We start from the raw sequence: 21,081 nt of genomic DNA, 5'->3' as shown, positions 1-21,081 counted from the left end.
CCCAGGCTCCATTCACCAATGGAATGATGAAAACAACAAGCAAGACACTGACAAAGTGAGGAACTGAATATGTGAATGGCTGAGACAACGAACAAATGGGGAGGAGCCACTTAGGACTCGCATGATGGGGGGGAAAGGATGTCAGTGGACAGAGGACAAAGTAAATGATTGAAGGAGTAAATGAAAGACTAAATCTGTCATTGACTCACTGAGAGCAAGGATGACTAACAATAACGGCGTTAGGGTGTAGAAGCCATTGGTCGGAGGCTTCTGGGTGAAGCCAGTTCGCTGTCAAGCTGTGGGTTGACAACTTGATGATAATTCGGCTCATTCACACTCTAGCCTAACCTCACACGGTCTGAGGCCACCTGAAGATTCAAGCCCAGCCCATGGAGGTCCATGGCATGGCAAGAGAGATGTTCACGCCTGAAGGCAGAGAACTGGCCTGCGGGAATCTCATCGAGGTTCCGTAGAGGTCATCTGGCCACCCCCTGCTTTAGGTTCCCAAGCGGTCATATGGCCATCCTCTGATTTAGTGCTCAGATCATCACCCGCAAACATTAAATGACTCAGGAGGCAAGAATCAAGTCTTGGCTTTAAATATCCTACTGGATTAGCCATTCTTAACATCCCCTTCCAAATATATATATTTGTGGGTGTATGCCTATATTCTTGGAAGGGAATGTTTAGTATATACATACACATCTATACATATGCATATATACACACACAATGCATAGACATACATGCATGTATACATGTATGTCTAATAAGGAGCCCAGGGACGCAGTGGTTAAGGGTTTAGCTGTTAACTAAAAGATTGGCGGTTCAAAGCAACCTGCCTCTCTATAAGAAAAAAACGTGACTGCTTCCACAAAAATTACCCATTGCCACCAAGTTGATTCCAACTCACAGTGCTCCTACATAGGGTTTCAGACACTATAACTCTTTACAGGAGCAGACTGCCTCATCTTTCTCTATTGGAGTGGCTGGTGGGTGTGAACCACCAACCTTGCAGTTAGCAGTCCAATATTTACCAGGCAGTGTCACCAGGGTTGATTATAGCATTGGAAACTCTAAGACGCAGCTCTATGTATGAGTGGGAGTCAAGTCAATAGCAATGTGTATCTATCTATCAAAAATGTGAGTTTAGATATTCATCTATGAATGCGAGTGTATATCTACCTATATGCTGTGATATATATAGTGCCAACCTGGCTGATAAACACATGTGGGATTAATTGAAGGGCGGAGAGCTAAATGGTGCTGTGAGCCTCACCTTTCTAGTTCTCAGGTCTCTTGCTCTCTGATGGTGGGGCCAGGGTACAGCTACCTTAGACAGTTCCCTGCTTCAGCTGGCAAGGCTCACTTCCTGCAAGACATCCCTGAGGAGAAGCTACATGGGCCTACCCCGATGCAGCCCTGGGTGCTGAAGCAGCCGTGTGGAGCCACTGCCAGTGCTGAGATGCTTACACATTCACTGACTTGGCTTTCCTCCTGCAGTCGGCATCATTGCGTGTGTTTTGTGAGATTGAGGAGGACTTTGTAGATCAGTGTTGGACATATGGGCTAATGTTGGACTTGTGGGCCTGGGAAGTACTGGTTTGGGATGTTTTCTTAACGTACACTTACCCTTAATATAAAACTCTCTCACACATATGAGTTTCTGTGGATTTGTTTCTCTAATGTACCCAGACTAACACACTGTCTAATTAGTGCCCTTCCTTTTGTCATCATCATCTTCTACCTAAGGGACACATATGTCTAAAAAGAGTGTGGTGACAGGGCCAGGGATGGGGTTTAGAACTTCTTCACTTTCAACATGGGGACAACGAGCCCAAAAGGTGGGCATTTTTGCCCTTGTCAGCCAATTTTCTTATGTCACCGTCTTTCCCTGCAAGTTCCGCCATAGCAGATGGGTCTCATCATACCCATTTCAGGGGAGGGACAAAATGTACCACGTTCACGCTGTTCAGCGGGTGGGCATGGCTTACTCCCAAGCCTCTCTGAATTCCAAGCCTGGCTATCCTTCGGGTGCAGCCATACGATGGTGAGAGAAAGGGAGGTAACAGTAGAAGGGGAGAGAAAGGGTGGCGGAACAGTGGTCAGGAGAACAAGGAAGGAAATACACAGGGATTCTTTTTAAAAGCGTGAAGAAAAGAAGGGGAACCCCCCAAGCAGTCAGATACACTTAGTGGTGCGTGTTTTGTCTTGAGATTTGTTCTAAGGGAGTTTTTAGGGGGCAAAGAGAACTCAGGAAACGAGACATGCCTGTGATGATAAAATTCTTTTTCAAAAATGCAGACTCTGAGAAATAGACAAAGGCTATCTTCTCTCAAGAGGAGAGAAAAGGGGGCGGTGGGGGTGGGGGATATAACCAACCGGGAGCCAGTGGTGGCAGTCTTGTCTTAATGTCTCTTTCCCCGCATCTCATCTCCCACCCCCCATGCTAGCTCTTGGGCTGCAGGACCAGGCTGCTGTGTTGTGATATATGAGCCGTAATTGGCATCATTACAGAGCAGTGATCTCACCGCCACCACCCCCAACTCTCCTTCCCAGGAGAAGCAGGATGGTGGCAGCAGCCGCCGCTGCAACTTTCTGAGGGCTGATCTTTGTCACCCAAGACCTAAACCACTCCAGCCTACAGCCGGGGAGGGGGGCGGTGTTGAGGCTCAGGGTGATTCAAGAATGTGACCCCAAACCCAACACACACACACACACACACACACACACACACACACACACACACACATTTCACCCTGCTTACAGGGCTTCTGGGCAGGCCCTCACCCTCCTCTCCTTCTCATGGGCTCTGATCCAGGAGGGGCTCTGTCTGCCTGGGAGGTAGATGGAGGGGCTTTCAGAGGGAAGGAAGAGCATCCTGGGGAGTGGGGGTGGGAAGCTGGGGTCTCTCTTTCCTTCTCCCTACCTCTCTTGCTGTCCCTCTTTCTCATTTCCCTTTTCTTTCTTTGCTCACCCGCAACCCCTTCCCTCTCAGTGTGTCCCACCCACCCTGCATGCCCGTTTCATCAAATGGGCATCTAGCCTACAGCTGGGATGTGGAGTACAGGGGAGGGGTGGAGTACAGATACCCTTTCTGCTTTGACCTTGGAAAAGGTAACAGAGGGATGCCACCGTCACCCTCAGGAAGGTCCCGGGCAGGGGGTGGGGTGGTGGTGGAGGGTGCGCGCAGAGACAGATAGGATGGCTCATCTGTCTGCAGTAGGACCGCAGGAAGGCACAAAATACAACGTGCTTGGAAAAAGGCTCCCCAAAGTGCGGGGAGCAATGAAATGAAAAGATAATGAAATTTCCCCCGTGAACTTTTTAAAGTCCTCTCTTGTTTGTATGTGCAAGGCGACTGCCGTGTGTCGCTGTAATGTGTGGGAGCCATGTCTACGTGTGTTTGGGTGATGAGGACATGTATGCTCAGTGTGGGTTTATGTGTTACCTGGTGGAGGATGTGCTTGTGTGTGGGTGATGTGTCTGTGTGACGCTTAGCTGGGGTGGACATGCTAGGCAGTCGCTTGATGCTCAACGTGTTTTGTCAGGAAAATTTTGAATTTGTAATATGTGTTTTTATGCATGCAGGCATATATTTGCATGCATTCTGAATGTAAATTTTGCAAGAAGTCTGTTTCTATAAAGGTCTCTTAATAGGAAATTGTCCCCCAGGACGGATCGGTGCTGGTCTTGTGTATTCTGAACATTCACTTCCATTTAATACCTTGATTGAGTTAAAGGCACTGACAGATACAAGCTAAAGACAGACAGTGTCCACCCGCACTCTCGGGGTGATAAGACTTGGGGTAGAGGGACCCATGTGACTCACCACTGCTACACCCATCACCCCAATATCTGGGAAAGCCTAGGTCAGCAGACCCTTCAAGATCCCATCTCTCCCAACTCTTGACCAAGCTCTTCACGTACCTTCTGAGTATCAGAGACAGAGCAGCCCCGTGCCTCTCTTATTTTCTCATTCACATAGGAGCCAACACCCTGGACTAAGTGCAAGAGTGCCGATTCCTACTCTACCTTTAGGTCAACAGTCATTTCTTCAGGCCTGACGTTTCCACCTTCCAGAGGAGGTGGCCAGCCCTGATGGCGAGTGGCTCACCCTCCACCCTCCAGCCACGGGGCCCCTTCTGGCCATCCAGGCAGCATGCCCAGGAAGGCAGGAGGATTGCCGGGAGCAGACCACGGGGGCTCAGAGGGGCTGGGAGGGAGTGAATGTGTGCGCAGATAACCTTCTACCCCAGACAGCCCTGGCGAAAGTTCCATAAATCACATTGGCCGTGACAAAGGACATTCGATTCCCTGGGCTTTTCATCATGGTCAATTAGGGAATCAGCCCAAGAGGTCAGCATCACAGCCCTTAAATGAGGTCACACTCGATGCACTCCCGGGTTCCCCAGCAGCGGCAGAGCCTGTGATTAATGCATCTGTCCAGACACCTGGTTGCACCCAGGCAGATCCCTGGCACCAAACTGCAGATTGTCGGCCCTAGTGGTGAGCGTTTTGTGACCTGGCCTATCAGGACAGCAGAGGGAGGCTGAAAACATTCCTTAGCCTCATTGTGGGGAACTCGGGCTTTGAAGTAGGGTGGACTCACATTTGGGGGCATGTCATGTGACCTCTCTGTGTCTCGATTTCAGCAAAGGCTAAAGGAAGTGAAGAGGGTACAAGTAAATACCTTTAGAGTTTCTGATACAGGACCTTGCAGACAGGACACCCTCAACAGCTCCCCTACCCTAAATAGCATGTATTCTTTGCTGTCTCCTGTCAGTTGGATGCCTGGCTCCTGCTCTCTAGGTGCTAGCTGTTGCCCTTCAAGGTTATTCCACACTCTGTGTCGGTGTCATTCTTCTGAGAGCCCTCTGTGCCCCCCAGGCAGCAGCAGCCTTGCTGTTCTCATGTGTAACCGTGCTCACACCCCAACGACTGATCCGCTCAGATTTCCCCATAGCAGAGCCCCCGACTCTCTTTCCCAGGAGACTGGGCGCTCCAAAAGAACAGGATCTAGCACCCCGTACATATCTTCGTTCCCCAAGTCCCCAAGACAGAGCCTCATACAGCCAAGGTACCCAATGACCATGCTCCCCCACCCCCACCGGCCCCATGCCCCATCGTACCTATGGCATAGCCGTCAGGGCACTGCAGCTTGAGGTTGCTGTTGAGCTGGTTCGGGGCAGAGCACTGGCCTTGCATCTCCTTGCAGACATGGAAGGAGCCGCTCCAGGTGCCGTCTTTCCGGCAGTGGATGATGTTGCTTCCCCGTCCCTGAACACCAGGGAACATTGGTCAGGACCAAAAGAGACCTCTCCATTCCCCACCATGGTATGTCTCTCAGAATAAGCGAGGAATGGATTTCTCATCTCCCCAGAGATCTGAAAAGTCTTTCAAAACAGTTTCTTAACTAGGGTCCTATCTCCATCACCCCGGAAGCGAGAGGAATTGTTAGCGTCCCCATGTTACGGATGGGACACCTGAGGGCTCAGCCCCGGGCTTCCGACTTCCCAAAGACCCAGGGGGCCACGGACTCGGGTTTCTCAACTCCTGGCCTAGTGGTCTGAGAATTTGCTCGGAGCATCCATCACAATATTTTGTGTTCTGTTCATTTGTTTCACGGAGAAGGCTGGGACTCATCTGTTCCCAGATTCCATTGCAGGTAAGAACACTAGTCCTGGGGCTCTTCAAGAGGAGGCAGGTGTCACCAACGCCTGTTTCCTCTCCATTGAAGAGAGAGCATCCATGCCAGGACTTTATCATATACTAACTGGGCCACCTTCACCTGTTTGAGAGTCTTTCCTCCCCCACGACTCCCGCCTCTCCTCTTTTCTTCCTTCCCATTCCACTTAAGCACTAATGGCACAGGATGGTGGTGTAGTGCCATGACTGTCAGCACCATGTGTGCCCCTATTGCTTTAAGAAATAATGAATAGTGTTCCAATCTTATGTGCACGGGGTCAAGCTAAGAGATGCTCCGTCCTCCTCCGCCTCCCTTCTGACCTCCAAAGGGCTCCTCTGTACCCTTTCCAGATCTGCCCCTAGATCTAAGGACGTCTGAGTGCCAGTCTGGAGCCAGCTCTGTGGGACGCAGGAGTAAGAGAACCATATCTGCCCTGGGAGCTGGTGAGGAAGAATCACATGAGCAGCCACTGTAGCAGAAGCATGGCCGTGCTGAGCGATGCTGAGTAAGTGTTGTTCCAGGGCTGTGAGCACCTGGGGAGTTGAGGGAGTAAGGGGACACCCGGAGAGGTAATGCCTGAGAAAGAATTTGCAAGGATGGGAGGACTAGCTCGTAGCAAACATAGGAAGGAACAGGTCTTCCTGGGAGAAGGGATGACGCACACAAATGTCAGAAAGCTGAGTGAGCAGCAGGAGCCTGGTGTGGCTCTGAGTCCCTGCCTCATGGGAGGGCGTGGAGGGAGGTGAGGGAGATGAGCGAGTCCAGGAGGCACTGTGTGGAGGCGTGCATGCTGACTGAAGGAGTTTGGGGGTCTACCCCATAGGGGGCGGTTCTAAGTAGGGGGCCCATCTTTTGAAATATCTGCAGACAACTGTATGTTCCACCTCTTTTGGGTTTATAAGAAGAGAAACTCTAAGTGAGGCTTACGATAGTGACCTTGCTCTGCTAGTGGAAAAGCCTACCAGTGGTTCCACATGACCTTCACTTTCCCTTCCCCACTCTCGTGCCTGCCACCAGAGCTCTATCAGCCTTAACGCTACTTAATTCCCCAATTCATGGCTCCCCACCGCGTCACCACCAACCTTGAACTTCAGTCTGCATTATTACCTGCATTCTCAGACGTGCCATATGCCATCTCATAGGGCCCTACTTATGCCCTTGCTGCTCCTTCTGTCTGCTAAGACCCCTTCCCCCCCTGATCCACCTGGCGAATACCTTTTAATTGCCCAAGAACCATCCTGTCCTAATGCCTCCCCCAGCTCCAACAGCGTGCTCTCTCAATGTCTCTGGCACACACGCAACTGTCTCTTTGTTTACCATCTGTTCCCCAACTCCATGATGAGCTCCCCAAGGCCTGCGACGATGCCCTGGACACCCATGTGTCCTCAGAGCCTTCCCCAGTGCCCAAGGAGTCCAGGTGACTCACATTCATTCACTTATTCATAGGTATGCTTGCTCCTTCCAGAACGGTTTTAAGAATACAGGGGATGAATAAATAGGGAGTGATCAGATTTCACTTAATAAACAGAAATAAACAATTGCATGGATGAGGAATACATGAGTCAACGAAGAAAAGGACATGTGAGGGAACAGAAAGGAACAAAGACTGGTTAAAGGGCTTCCCTGTCTGAGAGAACAGCTGCGAGTGAATAGGATTCATAAGAGAAAGGGGGCTCCCTGCCCCACCAGTTGGCGGAGGGTCCAGTTACAGTGGCAAGGGCCCTGGTCATGGGAGAAGGGTGGCCCTTCCTGAAGATGCTGCTGCCAGAGGACGTTCACGGAGCCCAGCGGCTCGGCTGGGGTACAGAGTCCCTTTTCCACAGCTTTGTGCGGTGTCAGAGAATCGGAGAACCCCGACTCTCCCTCCCGTGGGCCCCAGGCCCCAGGATTCTGTTGGGCCCTCAGGGGAGTAGGAAATTGACCCCAATTTCCTGCAGCCTTGGCCTGGGCTTATGATGCATTTGGCCCCGAGGCCCTGAGAGCTGCAGACCTCAGCACTCTGTAGGCCAGGATTGGCTGGGGAGCTCCGTTTGCACAGAGAACCAGCTGGCATCTGCAGAGGGGATTTCAAACTGGGAAGGCCCCACAACGGAAGATGCAAGGTGAAAGGGACTGGTCTGGCTACGCTTCCTCTCCCTCCCTTCCGCTGAGCTCATGTGGCACTATCTGCAACCTACTAAATCTGGCTTAAAATGTGACATCTTTCATATTTGTACTTATATGTATACACTGTGTGTGTGTTTTCCTCTTGAGTGGCAGTATTATCAGTTGTTTGAGAGATACTATAGTAGTAACCTCTCTGGAGCCTTTGGTAATTCTAATAATCATATCATCCAACCGTCAGAGGTGTAGAAGTTTGAATCCTATTGAGATGGAGGATATTTGAGAATGTGAATTATATGTCAATAAAGTTGTTTTCGAAATATGGCATCTTTCTGTTGAGACACTTAGCCTTCAGAGGAAGGCAAATCAGGCAATGACGTTCCTGGGCTTCTCCAGCCTAACCATGGGCTGGAAGGCCTACATTGCTAGCCCCTCTTACAGTTAGGCAGAGAGCCCTTTGATGATGCTTGGAAGGTTCCAGTCCATCCAACAGTGCCTTGGAAGAAAGACCTGTCAACCTATTTCTGACAAATCCAGCCAGGGATTTGCTCTGACACATACGGGCATCTCCAGGAGTCCAACCAACTTTGGGGCAAATGGGCCGTTGCCGGTGTCCTTCACTATGTGGACCACGAGTCCCTCCACCTCTCCTGCTCTGACTCACCCAGATCCATGCCTTTGCCCTCCTGTGTCCTCTACACAAGCACTTTCTGGGGCCACTGCATCATGACTGGATTTTAGGGCCTTCAGCACTTGCCAGGTACAGAGCTTTATGTACCCCCCTGCTGATTAAATCTAGATTAGCCATAGGCCAGGGATTGTGGAGACTTCGATCTGAGAACACTTTCTCTGAGCCCCACCAGACAGGGAGCCTCCTGGTATGTTCAGCGCGGGATGCACAATTCTGTCTGCTAAGGTGAAAGCTCTCACGGGGGGACTCAGGATCCCTCCCCCAGGAAAACCTGCTGGATCTTTGTCCCTGTGCATCCGTCTGTAACGAAGGAGCCTGTTGCACTTGCTTCTGCAGTTACACAGAGCCACAGAGAGCTGGAAGGAATATAATTATTGTAATTATATAATTGAATACCTATCATGTGTCATGCGTTTAACATACGTTTAAAACACCCTCTTCACAACACAGTGGAATGGAAATTACGCTCCTTTTATAGAATTGGAGAGGGGCCCTCAGAAAACAAAAACGTGAGTTTTTAAGTGATGCTCAGCAACATGGACTTGAGACAAATTGCTTTGGTTCAAATCCCAGCTCTGGGACTTGCTAGCTGTTGGGCAAGGGGAACTTCCTTAGCTGCCTCCAGTTTCTCAACTGCTAAGTGGGCATCGAGTGCCCACTGCACGGGAGAGCCTCTGTGAGAATCAAGTGAGCCAGTTTATGTGGCATGCTTACAACCTGGCTCTAAGCCCCTCTCCTGCACTGTCTGAAAGGGGTCTTCCAAAGTGGCACAACCCGAGGTGGGGGCAGAGAAGTATCATGGCAAGTCAGTCCTGTGCCACATGACCAGTAAAAGCCCGGGGTATTTTTCCTACATGACAGAGAGGGAGCAGAAGAGGAAATGAGTGAATGAATTGGATTGATTCTCTCCAATAGAAACAAATAACATAATGGCGGGGAGAAATGATGGCAACATCGGGACAAGACAGTATCTGGCAGCGCAGTGCAGAAGATAAAGAGCTCTGCTTTAGCGGGAGCCTGACCTATGCAGGCTCTTCACGTCCACCACTTCCTAGTAAAATATGGGGCAAACCACGTTGCCTCTTGAGCCTTAGTCTTATCATCTGTAAAATGGGAACGATCGTGCCACATGCCAGTGAAATGGCCAGTGGAAAATCCTTAGTCCGGCAACTGGCATGCAACATCAGACCAGAGCCACTGCTGTCAAAGTGACCGTGACTCAGAGGGTAGAACTGCCACACAGAGTTTTCACAGCCGCATGAAGCAGATGGCCACATCATTCTCTCATGGAGTGGCTAGTGGGGTCAAAGTCACAACTTGCCGGTTAGCAGCCAAGCTCTGAACCGCTAAACCACCAGGGCTCCTCAGCACGGAAGACGTGCCGGATAAACTGGAGTCACTGTTAATTATTTAGTCTCATCCCAGCCAATGCTCTCGCTTTTGCTTCTCCCCAGTAAATTACAGGAGTGCTACATAGTCCCAGGAGGTAGGACAGGCAGAAAGTAAGGCTTGTGCTCAGACACGGCTAGGAAACCTAGCTCTGCCAGCTCCTTACTGTATATCTTGGGCAAGACTTGTCCCTTCTCTAGGATTCAATGGTTTCACCTATGAAGTCAATGGGTTGAGGTGGCCAGAGTCTCAGAAGTATGCCTAGTTCTAGAGTTACACTTGTCTCTGCTGTTCCTGGCTTCCTCTAAGAAGTCCTAGGGTGTATGGGCACCACTGAAACAAGATGCTGCCCTGCCTGCAGAGATACTATCCATAGGAGGGCCAAATAGTGCCCATAGCAGAACTCAACAAGGCAGGGACCAGTTAACCTTGTGTATGACGGAAAGACGCTTGCTGGTAACGTTGGTGGTCCATGCAGTGAATGGTAAGAGACTGATTCCACTCCAACCCTTTCTCTCTTGCTTCTGCTCAGTTGGTGAAATCCATTACCAAGTGCATTACTTTATCCAGAAAGAACCTTTAGCTTGTGTCCTTTCCCACAGCAGCCCTTGGGAGTGCGTGTCATACAGACCCTGTCTCCATCTTGGACCCCCTCCTCCTTTGACCATCTACAAAGCTCCCAGGGCACTTTTCGTGTAGAACTGGGTTTGAGTTATCACGTCCAGCAACCCAGGAGCAGCTGAGCCAAATGAAGTCCTGAGACAAGGAACACTTCTCGCCTGTTGCCTGGGGCTAAGACACCTATATTTGGTTCTAGCCCTTTGGGAAATACTTTCTCTCCCTGTTTGGGGGTAGTTGATGCAGCAGGGCTTTGCCTGGGCATCCCTCATTAATGCATAACTGTAGCCACGGTTGGGGCAGAACTCACCCTTCCAGAGCCTTCTTTCCTCATCTGTAAAATGGAGATATTGTTTCTATGTCAGGGTTTTGTTGCAAGTTGCCAAAACAAGAGTAAGTCTGCACCTTCGGCTTGTCACCCAGCAAGCACCCCCCACCCAAACACAAAAAGTAGAGCTATTATTATCACGGTTCCCTGTCATTGGCTTTAGAGGGCCGAGAACATTATCCTAGTGCCAAACTGTCTTATATAGTGATGGCTAGGAACCCTGGTGGTATAGTGGTAATGCATTGGGCCATAATCTGCATGGTCGGAAGTTCGAAACCAGAGCAGTTCCATAGGAGAAATACTGGATTTTCTACTTCCATAAACAGTACAGTCTCAGACACCCACAGCCGGTCACTATGAGTCAGCATCTACTCCAAGGTCGTGAGTTTACTCGTTTTGTTTCGTAGCCACAAGTGACTATTTACATTTAAATTCATTAAAATCAACTCTTTGGTTCTACAAGTCACTCCAGTCCTGCACATGCAGCTGGTGGCCACCATCCTGGCCAGCCCAGATAGGGGACATTCTCATTATTGAAGAAAGTTAACTCCATTGGGCATTGTTGGTCTAGAGACACTAGATAACTGTATCTTCTATAGGTTTATTTGTGCAAGGGGCACGTTTTCTCATTCTCACTCATGTTGGCTGCTCCATCCCACACATTGGTCAAGGAAAGATGGACTTTCTGGAGTTGGTACAGGGCTGTCAGCCAGAGGATCACGTCTCAAGCCATGGACTTTGGTTTGAAAACCGCTAGGATCCCACATGAAGTATCAGGGATTTTCACCACTGGAAGTGACCTTAACATCAGGCTAGTTCATGTGTGTCTTTCCCAAAGCTTCCGTGTAGAACTTGTGTTGTACTACATAATTGCAGGGAGAGTCCACAGACATGCCTTACTTTACTTACTTAACCTCATACAGAAACTAGGAGGTGAGTTTGATGATCTCCTTCCATTTTACACACAAGGAAACTGAGGTTCAGAACATCAAGGAGCTTGCCGAAGATCCCCCAGCTTGGAAGTGGTAGAGCCGAGATTCAAACTCAAAAGTCCATCCATCTTCCACAAAACGCTGGCTCCCAAGAAATGAAAGAAGTGGGTGGAGGGGCTATCTTAAAACTTTCTTTTAGTGACAGGAGAAGGGAGTGTGTGACTGACTCCCCCTTGTACGTCACCCCTCCCCACACAAGTCCATCCATCCTCTCTTGCCACGATCTGGAGCGTGTTTGAGAGACAAAAAAATCCTTCCTCTATACACGTTGTTCGATTCAAGATGTTCTGGCTGTGCCTGTCTGCTGTTTTCCAGGCAGGGAGAGGGAATCTGAGGTGAATACTAGATCTGGCGCTCAGGCCCCTGGTCTAAGGGTAGAGGAAATTCACTTTCAGTGCAAGCTAGAGACGTCGATTGGATGAGGAGCCCAATTGGCAGACGCTCCCTCATTCTTTGAGTCGACTAGCAAGACCCTGCTCCTTGGAGTGTAGTCTCTCAGTCAGTTGCCAAGCAAAGCTGCTTGGGTCGTCTGATAAATTTACATTTTCCTCTCCTTTCAATACAAACTGGCCATGAAAGTTACTTGGCAGGCCCCAGGCCGACTGGGTTTCAGTTTGATAACATGACCACGACCAGAATATTATTTGGCTCAGCAGTTTGGGTAACTGTTAGCAACAGTTTTACGTAAGGGAGTGAGAGGGAAGGTGACCAGCCTTTGTGAGGCCACGGTAATCTCTGGCCTTTGCTTGTTCTGGGGTTGGCGTCTGCTACCATGGCAGTCAAGAATGAGGAGCGCTTGGGCACAAATGCCCATGAGTTTGCAAGCAAGGCTTTGGGGGGACTGTCTACCTGACATCATTCATCCACAGTCTGCCATGGGTTTGGTGTCCACAGTTAGGATTCTAAATGTGACCCAGCAGTGTCACTGGGGAGGGGGAGGAGGAGTGGTGTCAGATTAAACTCCCTGAGTTTCTGCAATTTTTTGTGTTTGAAAGATGAGAAATTGTCCGAGATGTTCACTGGGGTCCTTTAATGCCCTTCGTTCAACAGCACTTCCTGAGGCCCTACTAGGTGCCTGGCACTGTCCTAAGTGCTGAAACTATAGGGAAGATTAAAGATAAGACAGGATTTTACAGCTAAACGGGGAAGAGAAATGGATGTATACAATTACAGTGCCATATGGGCAATGCTCACACCACTCATAAAAAGAAAGTGGCAACAGAAAGGGCTCCTGGAAGAATGAGTGTCCGGCTCACTTGTGAATGATGGTGAGGAGCCCGGCAGGTAGGCAGGGGAGAGGATACCTCTTTAAGGTAGATGAAGTGTGAGCTTATTCTACTGGTCAAGAGGGGCTGCCACCCTAAACAGTTGGATTTTGTCCTATGGGAAATGGGAGTCACTGGCTCTTAAAAGACTTCAAGCAGGGGCATTTTCACGAAAAGGTTTATGCTACGAAAGTTGTTCTAGTTGAAATGTAGAGACTGCTCTAGAGAGAGGCAAGGGAGCAAAATCAGGGGCCTGAGCAAGATGCTGAGTGGGGGCCGATGAAAGAGGATGGTGCCCTGAGTTAGGGTGTGGTACTGGGAACAGAGATAAGAGAACAGCTGGAGGAGATGCTTTGGAGAGAGAATGGGTAACAATTAGTGATTGTTTGGACCTAGAAGGAGGGATTAGAGGAGTTGAGGATGGGGATTTGGGAAAATGAGGACAGAGTGTATCTTTAATTCAACGTTGACCACAATGCCCAGGGCAGCGCCTGGTTTTTGGTAGGCTCTACGAAGAAGCCTTGGTGGCATAGTGGTGGAAGCCCTCAAGATTGGTTTTTGAACACAGGTGGCTACCCTCAGAGACCATAATTGGAACCCAGCATTTGCTCCATGGGAGAATCATGGGGTCCAATGGAGCAGTTCTGCTGGGCCTATAGGGTCACTCTGGGTCAGAGTTGACTCACCAGCAATAGGTCATAAAGAATGAGTGAAGATCAGATATGCACTGGGGCCCACTTGACTGAACGCTGACTTCACCTGCAGATGATCCTGGACGCCTGTGAAATCTGCGGCTGGGGCATGCCCCAAACCAAACAGGTGAATGCTATCAAGGTAGAGTTTCCTACAGACTTAGGTTTTCGTTGCAGCCAGCTGCCTTCTCCTTCTCCTTCCCCTTTCTCATTCATGACTCCTTACCTATCCCTGCATGAGGCGGATCAATTCATTTCTCGGACGCCTCCAGTCAACAGGAAATGTCAGACTTCAAGTCACACATGGATTGAGATACCCTCCTTCTCACTTTCTTCCTCCGTGTTCTCTAAAGCACCCTTCTGGGCTAACTATGGCTCCCTTTCTCTCTATTCTTCAGAAGCCAATTGATGTCTCAGGATGGAGGGGGTCCAGTGACCATCTACCCCAGGTGGTGCCAGGGGTAGAAAACTAGCAAAACATCCCTGGCTGCTGAAATCAAAGTAACTCAGTTTTGATCAATTTCACCAATTCAGATTCCACTTATGATTTCCTTTGTAAGGGTCCCAGTGTAGTGCATGGCTTTTGTTTTTTTGATTTTCACAAAGATTCAAAGCCGGAAATCTCTGCACAAATACAGTACAGTGTGACAGGACGGAAGAAGAGAGATTGCAATGGAAGATCATTAGGAATTTTGTATGGGTGGCCCTGCCCTTATTCAATTCTGACATATAGAGACAGTCTCCTGGAGAAAGTGGTTCTTATAGGATAGTTAGCTCTCTGGTAACCAGAGCAGAGAGGAAGTGAAGGATGGCTCTCTGCTCAAGGTGGCTTACCTGGGAGGCATCACTGTCTTCACACTTGATCCTGCACTCGCTGTTGAACAGGAAGCCATTCGTGCATTGGTAGAGCCCGTGGAACTTGGATGGAGGTGGGTCACAAGTCACAGGAACACATGCTCCCTCCTGCCAACTGCCATCTTCGGTACACTTTGTCTTGAAGGCCCGTCTTCATAAAGTGATGAAAGAAGAGACCGCTCAATAACCAATTGGGCAGATGGCCCACACCCTCCTGAAGCCCTCCTCTGGAGTCAGCTAGCCCCTCACTTCCGTTTCCCACCACTGATTCCAGGCCTGTTCTTTGGGGCTGGTGAGAGCCACGTGTAAGGATTAAGGAAAACTCATCCACAGAAACTTTTTTCTGCAGGGGCAGGCAGGAGTGCCAAGCTTCTTTTGCATGATATGCAAATGAAGCTAAAATCCAACCCCTGGCAGCCCCAGGTGCTCCCACTTTCTTCCACAGATTCTGATGGGTGTTGACAGAATGATTCCATGAATACCCACTACTCAGCGAACAATGTCAATGTGCCAGGCACTTTGTAAGCACTGATCATCCTGATTCAATCTCCACAAGAACCCTATGTAGCAACCAGGATTATCATCCCCATCTTAAAACCCAATCAACCCAACCCTGTTGTAGTCATGACAACTCTGACTTAGAGTGAGGGGTCCTATACGAACGAGTGAGGTGGAAGGCTTACAGCAGTTAATTCACTTGCCTGAAGTCACATAGCCAGGAGGCAACCAGGCTAAAAATGAAAGTTGGTTCTGTATGACCCAAATTGAATAGTATCAGTAACTTCCCACAAAACAGAGTGGGATAAAGGGTGGGTACAGGCTCCCGCATAACAACCAGACACCTCCTCCCCAATAGGAGGCTGGCCTTCGCTTCCCGGTGGACCAGAGTGCAGAAGTTTGCATCCCCAGCCCCACTTACTTTTTTGACTTTCGAGTGGAGCCGGGCACGTGGTATCCAGGTTTGCACTTGTACTTGCAGTATGAGCCCACCTTGTGCTTTTTCCCCAAGCACTTGGAGGTCTGGAGATCAGCGTTGGGCACTGGGGGTGGAGCCAGGCACAGCAGCTCACACAGGGCCTCCGGAAAGGACCACAGGCCATCCTCCATGCAGGTCAAGAGGCTGTTGTTACCTGTAGCACACAGACAGGCAAGGTTAGCAGAGGGAGTGGGGGCCCTGACGACCAGGATCATCCGTGAGCTGCCTGGACTTAAGGAGACAGAGGATCCTCCAGGTGAGATTCCAAACCTATCCACTTACAACCGAGGCATGGCTTGCTCCACACCCAACGGGAATTCATATTGGAGCCTCCTGACTCCTCACTCGGAACCCCCTTCGGTAGCAACAGTCACCGTCCACCACAACCCTTGAATCCACCCTCTCCGCTTGACAAGGTGAGGCACACAAACTTGTGCTGAAGGTGTTTGCCTTCTAATGATTGCCGGTGTGCGTGCCTATCAGCATCAACTTGGAGCTCCTGCATCTGTGTGCCGGGTAACTTCGAAGTGGTGCTCCTGGTCTGGGGCCCCTTGAACCCGGGAAGTGTCCCAGCCCCCTGCAGACGGCATCGTGGCATTGGATGGAGGTTGGCTTTTCTGTGTAGACCCATGTTCAGTGACGCATTGCCAAAGCAGCTGAGTGAGCTGCACTTCCTCTGCAGCCCGTGCCAGCTCCAACAGACGTGCTGATTGCCATCGGGAAGCTGGCCTGATGGGAACGTTGAGAGTAAAAGGAAAACCGGGGGAGTGAGCCTTTTCCTTGCCAGGCCGTATATTATCGAGGTACCGACGGCCCAAAGCCTCCCGAAGACAGAGGAGGAGCTGAAACTTGTATTTCTCGACCAAATTCTCTTCTCACTTATTATTGAATGGTGTTGACAACCAGGCCTGGAAGTATCAAGGAGGCTCCAGGATTTCGGGGTTAGAAGGTCTGATGGGGAGAGGTAGAGGGATAGGACGGAAACTGACATTTATTGAGCATTTAGTATGTACTGAGCGCTTTCGATGACGCAACTCATTCCTTTTGAAAACCGACAATGGGACAATTTGCACTTGGAAGCCGAGGGTCACCGAAATAAAGTGATTTGCCCACGTTCTCCTAGTTAGTAAAAGACAACTTTGAGATTGAAAACGTATTTTGTGTAATTTGCGAAGGCTGTTGATTTCTCCAGGAAGCGGGCTGCGTATGTTCGGCCCAGTTTATCCACCCTTCTGGGAGAGAGACAGCTCGACTCCAAGCTGGGGAGAGCACACCTCTGCTCCTCCCTGCAGAGGTGCCGAGCAGCTTAAAGGAGAGAGCATTGAGGATGAGTGACCAGGAGAGTGCTATGCATGTCTGTCCTTCCTTGCCTCCCTCCCTTCCCTGTTACCGTAACCAGCAGATCTGTAAGGACCAGAGCAGTCGAACCCTTCAGTTATTCAAGTACCTGCCCGGTGCTTACTACATGCAGGGACTGTTTTTATGTTGGGAACCACGCAGCGAGCCAAAACACGAAAAGCCCCGCACTCTTGAAGCTTATATTTTAATGGGACCGAGAGACACATTCTACTGCAAAAGTCAATTACCCTATATACTCGAGGACAAGCCGACTGGAATATCCACATAATTTTACCACAAAACTGCACTTAAAATGTGCTGAAAAACCTCGGCTTATACTCCAGTATAGCTGGCATGTTAAAAGGTGAGTGAGAAGGAGGAAAATAAGCATGGAAAGGAATGAAGGAAGGGAGGACGGGAAGGTCGTTTGCAGCCTTATGTTGGCTCCTCTTCTCTTATCCCCCTTCGCCTCCTGCTCTCTCCACCAGTGTCAGTCAGTGTGATTCATCTGAGGGCATGACCAGGTTGGTCTGTAAAGCCCAAAGAGGTTTCCAGGTGGAGAAACTCTGACACTGCTATTTCCATGTCAAGTGAAAGGACTAACAGGTGTGGAAGGATGATTCATTGAGGTTCCAGGACCCCAGGGATGGCGGCTTCATTATGCACTGCCCTGGCAATCCCGGGGTGCCTTGAAGCACTCAAGCACTGCATAAATACATATAAGCATACCTATATATGTATATATACACACACATATATGAGTGAGTATATACACACATATATGTATTATATATACATATATGAGTATGTATACACACATATGTATATATATACATATACATATATATATCCTTCAACAATCCCCCATGAGGGATAAAAGGTCTGTGGGAAAAATGTGAGGATTTTTAAGAAACCCCCCCCCCCCTAGTCTTCTGTGACAGGACAGTGTAGAAAACTGCAACAAGGGACCCGAGAGAAGATGCAAGCCAGGAATGGGAATGGCAGGGAGGATGAATAGGGGTTAGCAGTGACCCACGTCCAAGAGAAGCAGCAGCAGGCACTGAGATTCAGGACCATGGACATACCCTCCCACCCCGCAGCAGAGAAACTCTAGGGGATGCAGGTGTGGAACGCAGAATGAGTATTCTCAGGCCCACCTGGAGCCACTTCCCTGCAGCTTTGAAGCGAGCGGTGTACGGCAGGTGCTGTCTGTGCCCTCCCTCATCTCCTTGACAGTCCCCCCTAGACGCTCACTGTCCTTGCAACTCTGCCTGAAGCCTCAGTTTCTGGCCATGGACGCACTAAGAAGAGGCCGTAGGCATTAATGCCCCTGGAAATGAACTCAACCGTGGATGGAGTCAGTGGATGAACAAGCCAGCTTGTAGAGCTGGAGCAGCTCTAGGGAGCGTTTTGCTGTCTTCAGAATTCCGCCCGAGGAATCGCTCTCTCGTGAGCCACAGGGCTACGTGGAGTTGGAGCCTGCCCTGTTCTCATCTTTCATTGTCTGCTTCCCTCACTCCCTATCATTTCTGAGGGAGCTCCAAAAAGTTCATGGAAACATCGATTCTTGTTTCCTTCCTTTTTTTTTCTAGGAACTTTTGGAAACCTCCTGGTATTTCCCGGAGGAGCATGACTCAGGACACAGGTGAAGGCATTTTTGAGCTGGCCAAGAGTATTGATGTTCACAGGTTAGGTTCCAAAATTCCTGAGCTTGAATGCATGCTTTGCCTCTATGTGTCGCTTCATTTGTGCGTCTCTTAAAGCCAGGAAATTAAGCTGACTCAATCTGTCCATGAATGTGGCAAGAGATTTCATTCTCTAATAAGTATGAAATGATTTGTAAATTGCAAGAATGCCCCAATCAACGCATCTCGTTTTAATTGTTTTACTTTAACCATTACCCAGAAGAAGGAATCTCTCTAATGCTGTCTGAAGTTAACCAAGGGCAGAACATAAAGAGAAACGCCAGGCGTGGCCAGGTCTGCTTTGCTTTACACTTGCCACATCCTAGTGATACTGCCCACTCTCAAAGGCCAGGGGCTACATCTTGTTTACCCTTTGATTCCCAGGGTTTACACTGGTGCCTACCACTTAAAACCTGCTGCTGCTCTGTAGTGAATGCACCCAGCACAGTTGAGCTGGGGTTGATGAAGTGATGTGATGTTGCATTTTTAGCCACGTCATGAAACCTTCGTGAATTTGGATTTGAATTTTTCTTTAATTTGAGAGGTTTTGCCTCTCGTGGTTTGGGATAGGTTCTACCTGTTCTTCCTGTGAGTATTTGACAATGAATCGTGGAAGGCATAACGCTACATCCGTGAGATCTCAGGGGGTTTGCTTATCTTGAAGGGGATTGGGAGTTAAGTACAAATGGGAACACCAAGAAGCATTTGCTTGGAATGCAAGGGTCAAGAAGGCTTGTGATGCTGCCTGGGCTGCACATGGCTTCCAGGAGCTACAAGTCTCCTGGGTGGTCAATGTTCTCCCAAGACTCTGGCCTCCATAAGCTGGGGCAAAGCACGGAGGAAGGAATGTATCTCCACATCTCCCAGAACCAACACCTCCATGGGGCTAACAATTCGGTGATTGGGTGATCAGCCAGCATGCAAGTCCTTGGAAAGGCATCCCTTGGAGAGAGTAAGTATTTTCTATGTGTTTACTGCACCTCTGGGTTTATACTGGACATTTCTGGTCACCTTTAACCAATGCTCCCATGAGTACACTCATAAATCTACGTTTCAAATGAGGCTCATAGATGTGAGTTTTCTCACCTACTACCAAAGAGTGGGTAAGAGGCAGAATCAGGAATGGGACTCCTGTCTGACTGATGCCATAGCTGAAGGGAAAGGAAAAATGAGAGGCTGGAAGGGAGGAAATGGGATAAAACTGAATGACTAAAATCAAAGTTGTTGTGACTCTCTATCTCCTGGTTTGAGAAGGGAGGCAAAAGAGGGCGCATTGACAAGCTCAAGAGATAGTTAGCCAGGCTTCCCTGCCCTTGCTCTGTCAAGTCTCTGGCCTGAAATTTGTGCACCAGATGGAGCTCAGGGCTCAGACACAGAAAATGTCAACTGGTCTAGTGGGTAAATGTGACAACTTGTTTTCTTAGAGCAGCGGTTCTCAACCAGTGGGTCACCACCCCTTTGGGGGTCTAATGACCCTTTCACAGGGGTTGCCCGCTTTTTAACAGTAGCAAAATGACAGTGATGAAGTAGCAACGAAAAGGATTTAATGGGGTAGGGAACCAGTGGAGAGGTCTGGGGGGCTGGTCCCAATCCCAAACAAATATTAAGTGGACAGCTGCCCCTCCCCCCAGAAGAATTTATTTCAAAAGACGGCATTGAATCTGCAGCTCCTGGAGAGGGATATATCTGATTGGAGCACATGGGAGCAGATGAAGGGGGCAGAGGAGAGAGTGGAGCACATCCTGGCCCACCAGGCGATGATCCCAATTAGAGCAGCCAGTCCACAGAGAGGACCACATGGTCAGCCCCACTATGAGACATTACGCCCCTCATGACCCATAGCCCTACAGGGGGCAACACCGGAGACACAGTGTAGGAATTGCACCCGATATTATCCCGCCACACCGAGACAAAACACTAAGAGGGTGCAACAGAACAGCAAGAGAATGGAGTGACAAGGTCCCCAGGGAATGCTGAAGGTGGACTTTGGGGCCAGGGCGTGGTGCCCCAACAGACTGGACTGGAAAACACTCCTAAAGGTCAACAAACAATCCTTGAACTAACTACAAGCTTTTCTTTCTTGTTGTGTATTTTGTTTTTTTTCCATTGGTTTGTTGTTATTTTGTTGTATGTTGTTACTTGGTTTTGCTCTGTCTTGTTTTTGTGCATGCTATTATCTCCGCAGGTCTGTCTAAATAAGATAGGCTGGATGAACAATGCAGAGGAGAAAACAACGGGACCGACAGTTTCGGGGGGACATGGGAGAGGGATAGGTGGAGGGAAAGGAAGTGGTGTTAACAAACCCAGGGAGAAGGGAACAACAAGTGATCCAAATTGGTGGTGAGGTGAGTGTGGGATGCCTGGTAGGGCATAATCAAGGGTAATGTAACAAAGAGGAACTGCTGAAACCCTGGTGGGGACTAAGCATGATAGTGGGACAGGAGGAAAGTCAAGGGAAAT

The 21,081-nt window shown here is 49.4% G+C and overlaps 1 protein-coding gene across 1 annotated transcript in view; it reads right to left on the bottom strand.

Moving 5' to 3' along the window:
• PAPPA (pappalysin 1) overlaps positions 1 to 21,081 on the bottom strand; it is a 238,737-nt gene that overhangs the window by 34,462 nt on the left and 183,194 nt on the right. The window contains exons 16-18 of the mRNA XM_013007231.2: positions 15,542 to 15,752; positions 14,602 to 14,773; positions 5,133 to 5,280 (exon numbers count right to left, since the gene is read on the bottom strand). Coding sequence (XP_012862685.2) covers positions 5,133 to 5,280; positions 14,602 to 14,773; positions 15,542 to 15,752 — 531 coding nt within the window. The remainder of the gene's footprint in view (positions 1 to 5,132; positions 5,281 to 14,601; positions 14,774 to 15,541; positions 15,753 to 21,081) is intronic.

This window comes from Echinops telfairi, unplaced genomic scaffold (genome assembly GCF_000313985.2).
Source record: "Echinops telfairi isolate 266 unplaced genomic scaffold, ASM31398v2 ScPeMD7_7410;HRSCAF=8448, whole genome shotgun sequence".
NCBI lineage: Eukaryota > Metazoa > Chordata > Mammalia > Afrosoricida > Tenrecidae > Echinops > Echinops telfairi.
Note: the sequence above shows the minus strand (reverse complement) of the source record. Positions and strands in the feature narration are given on the sequence as shown.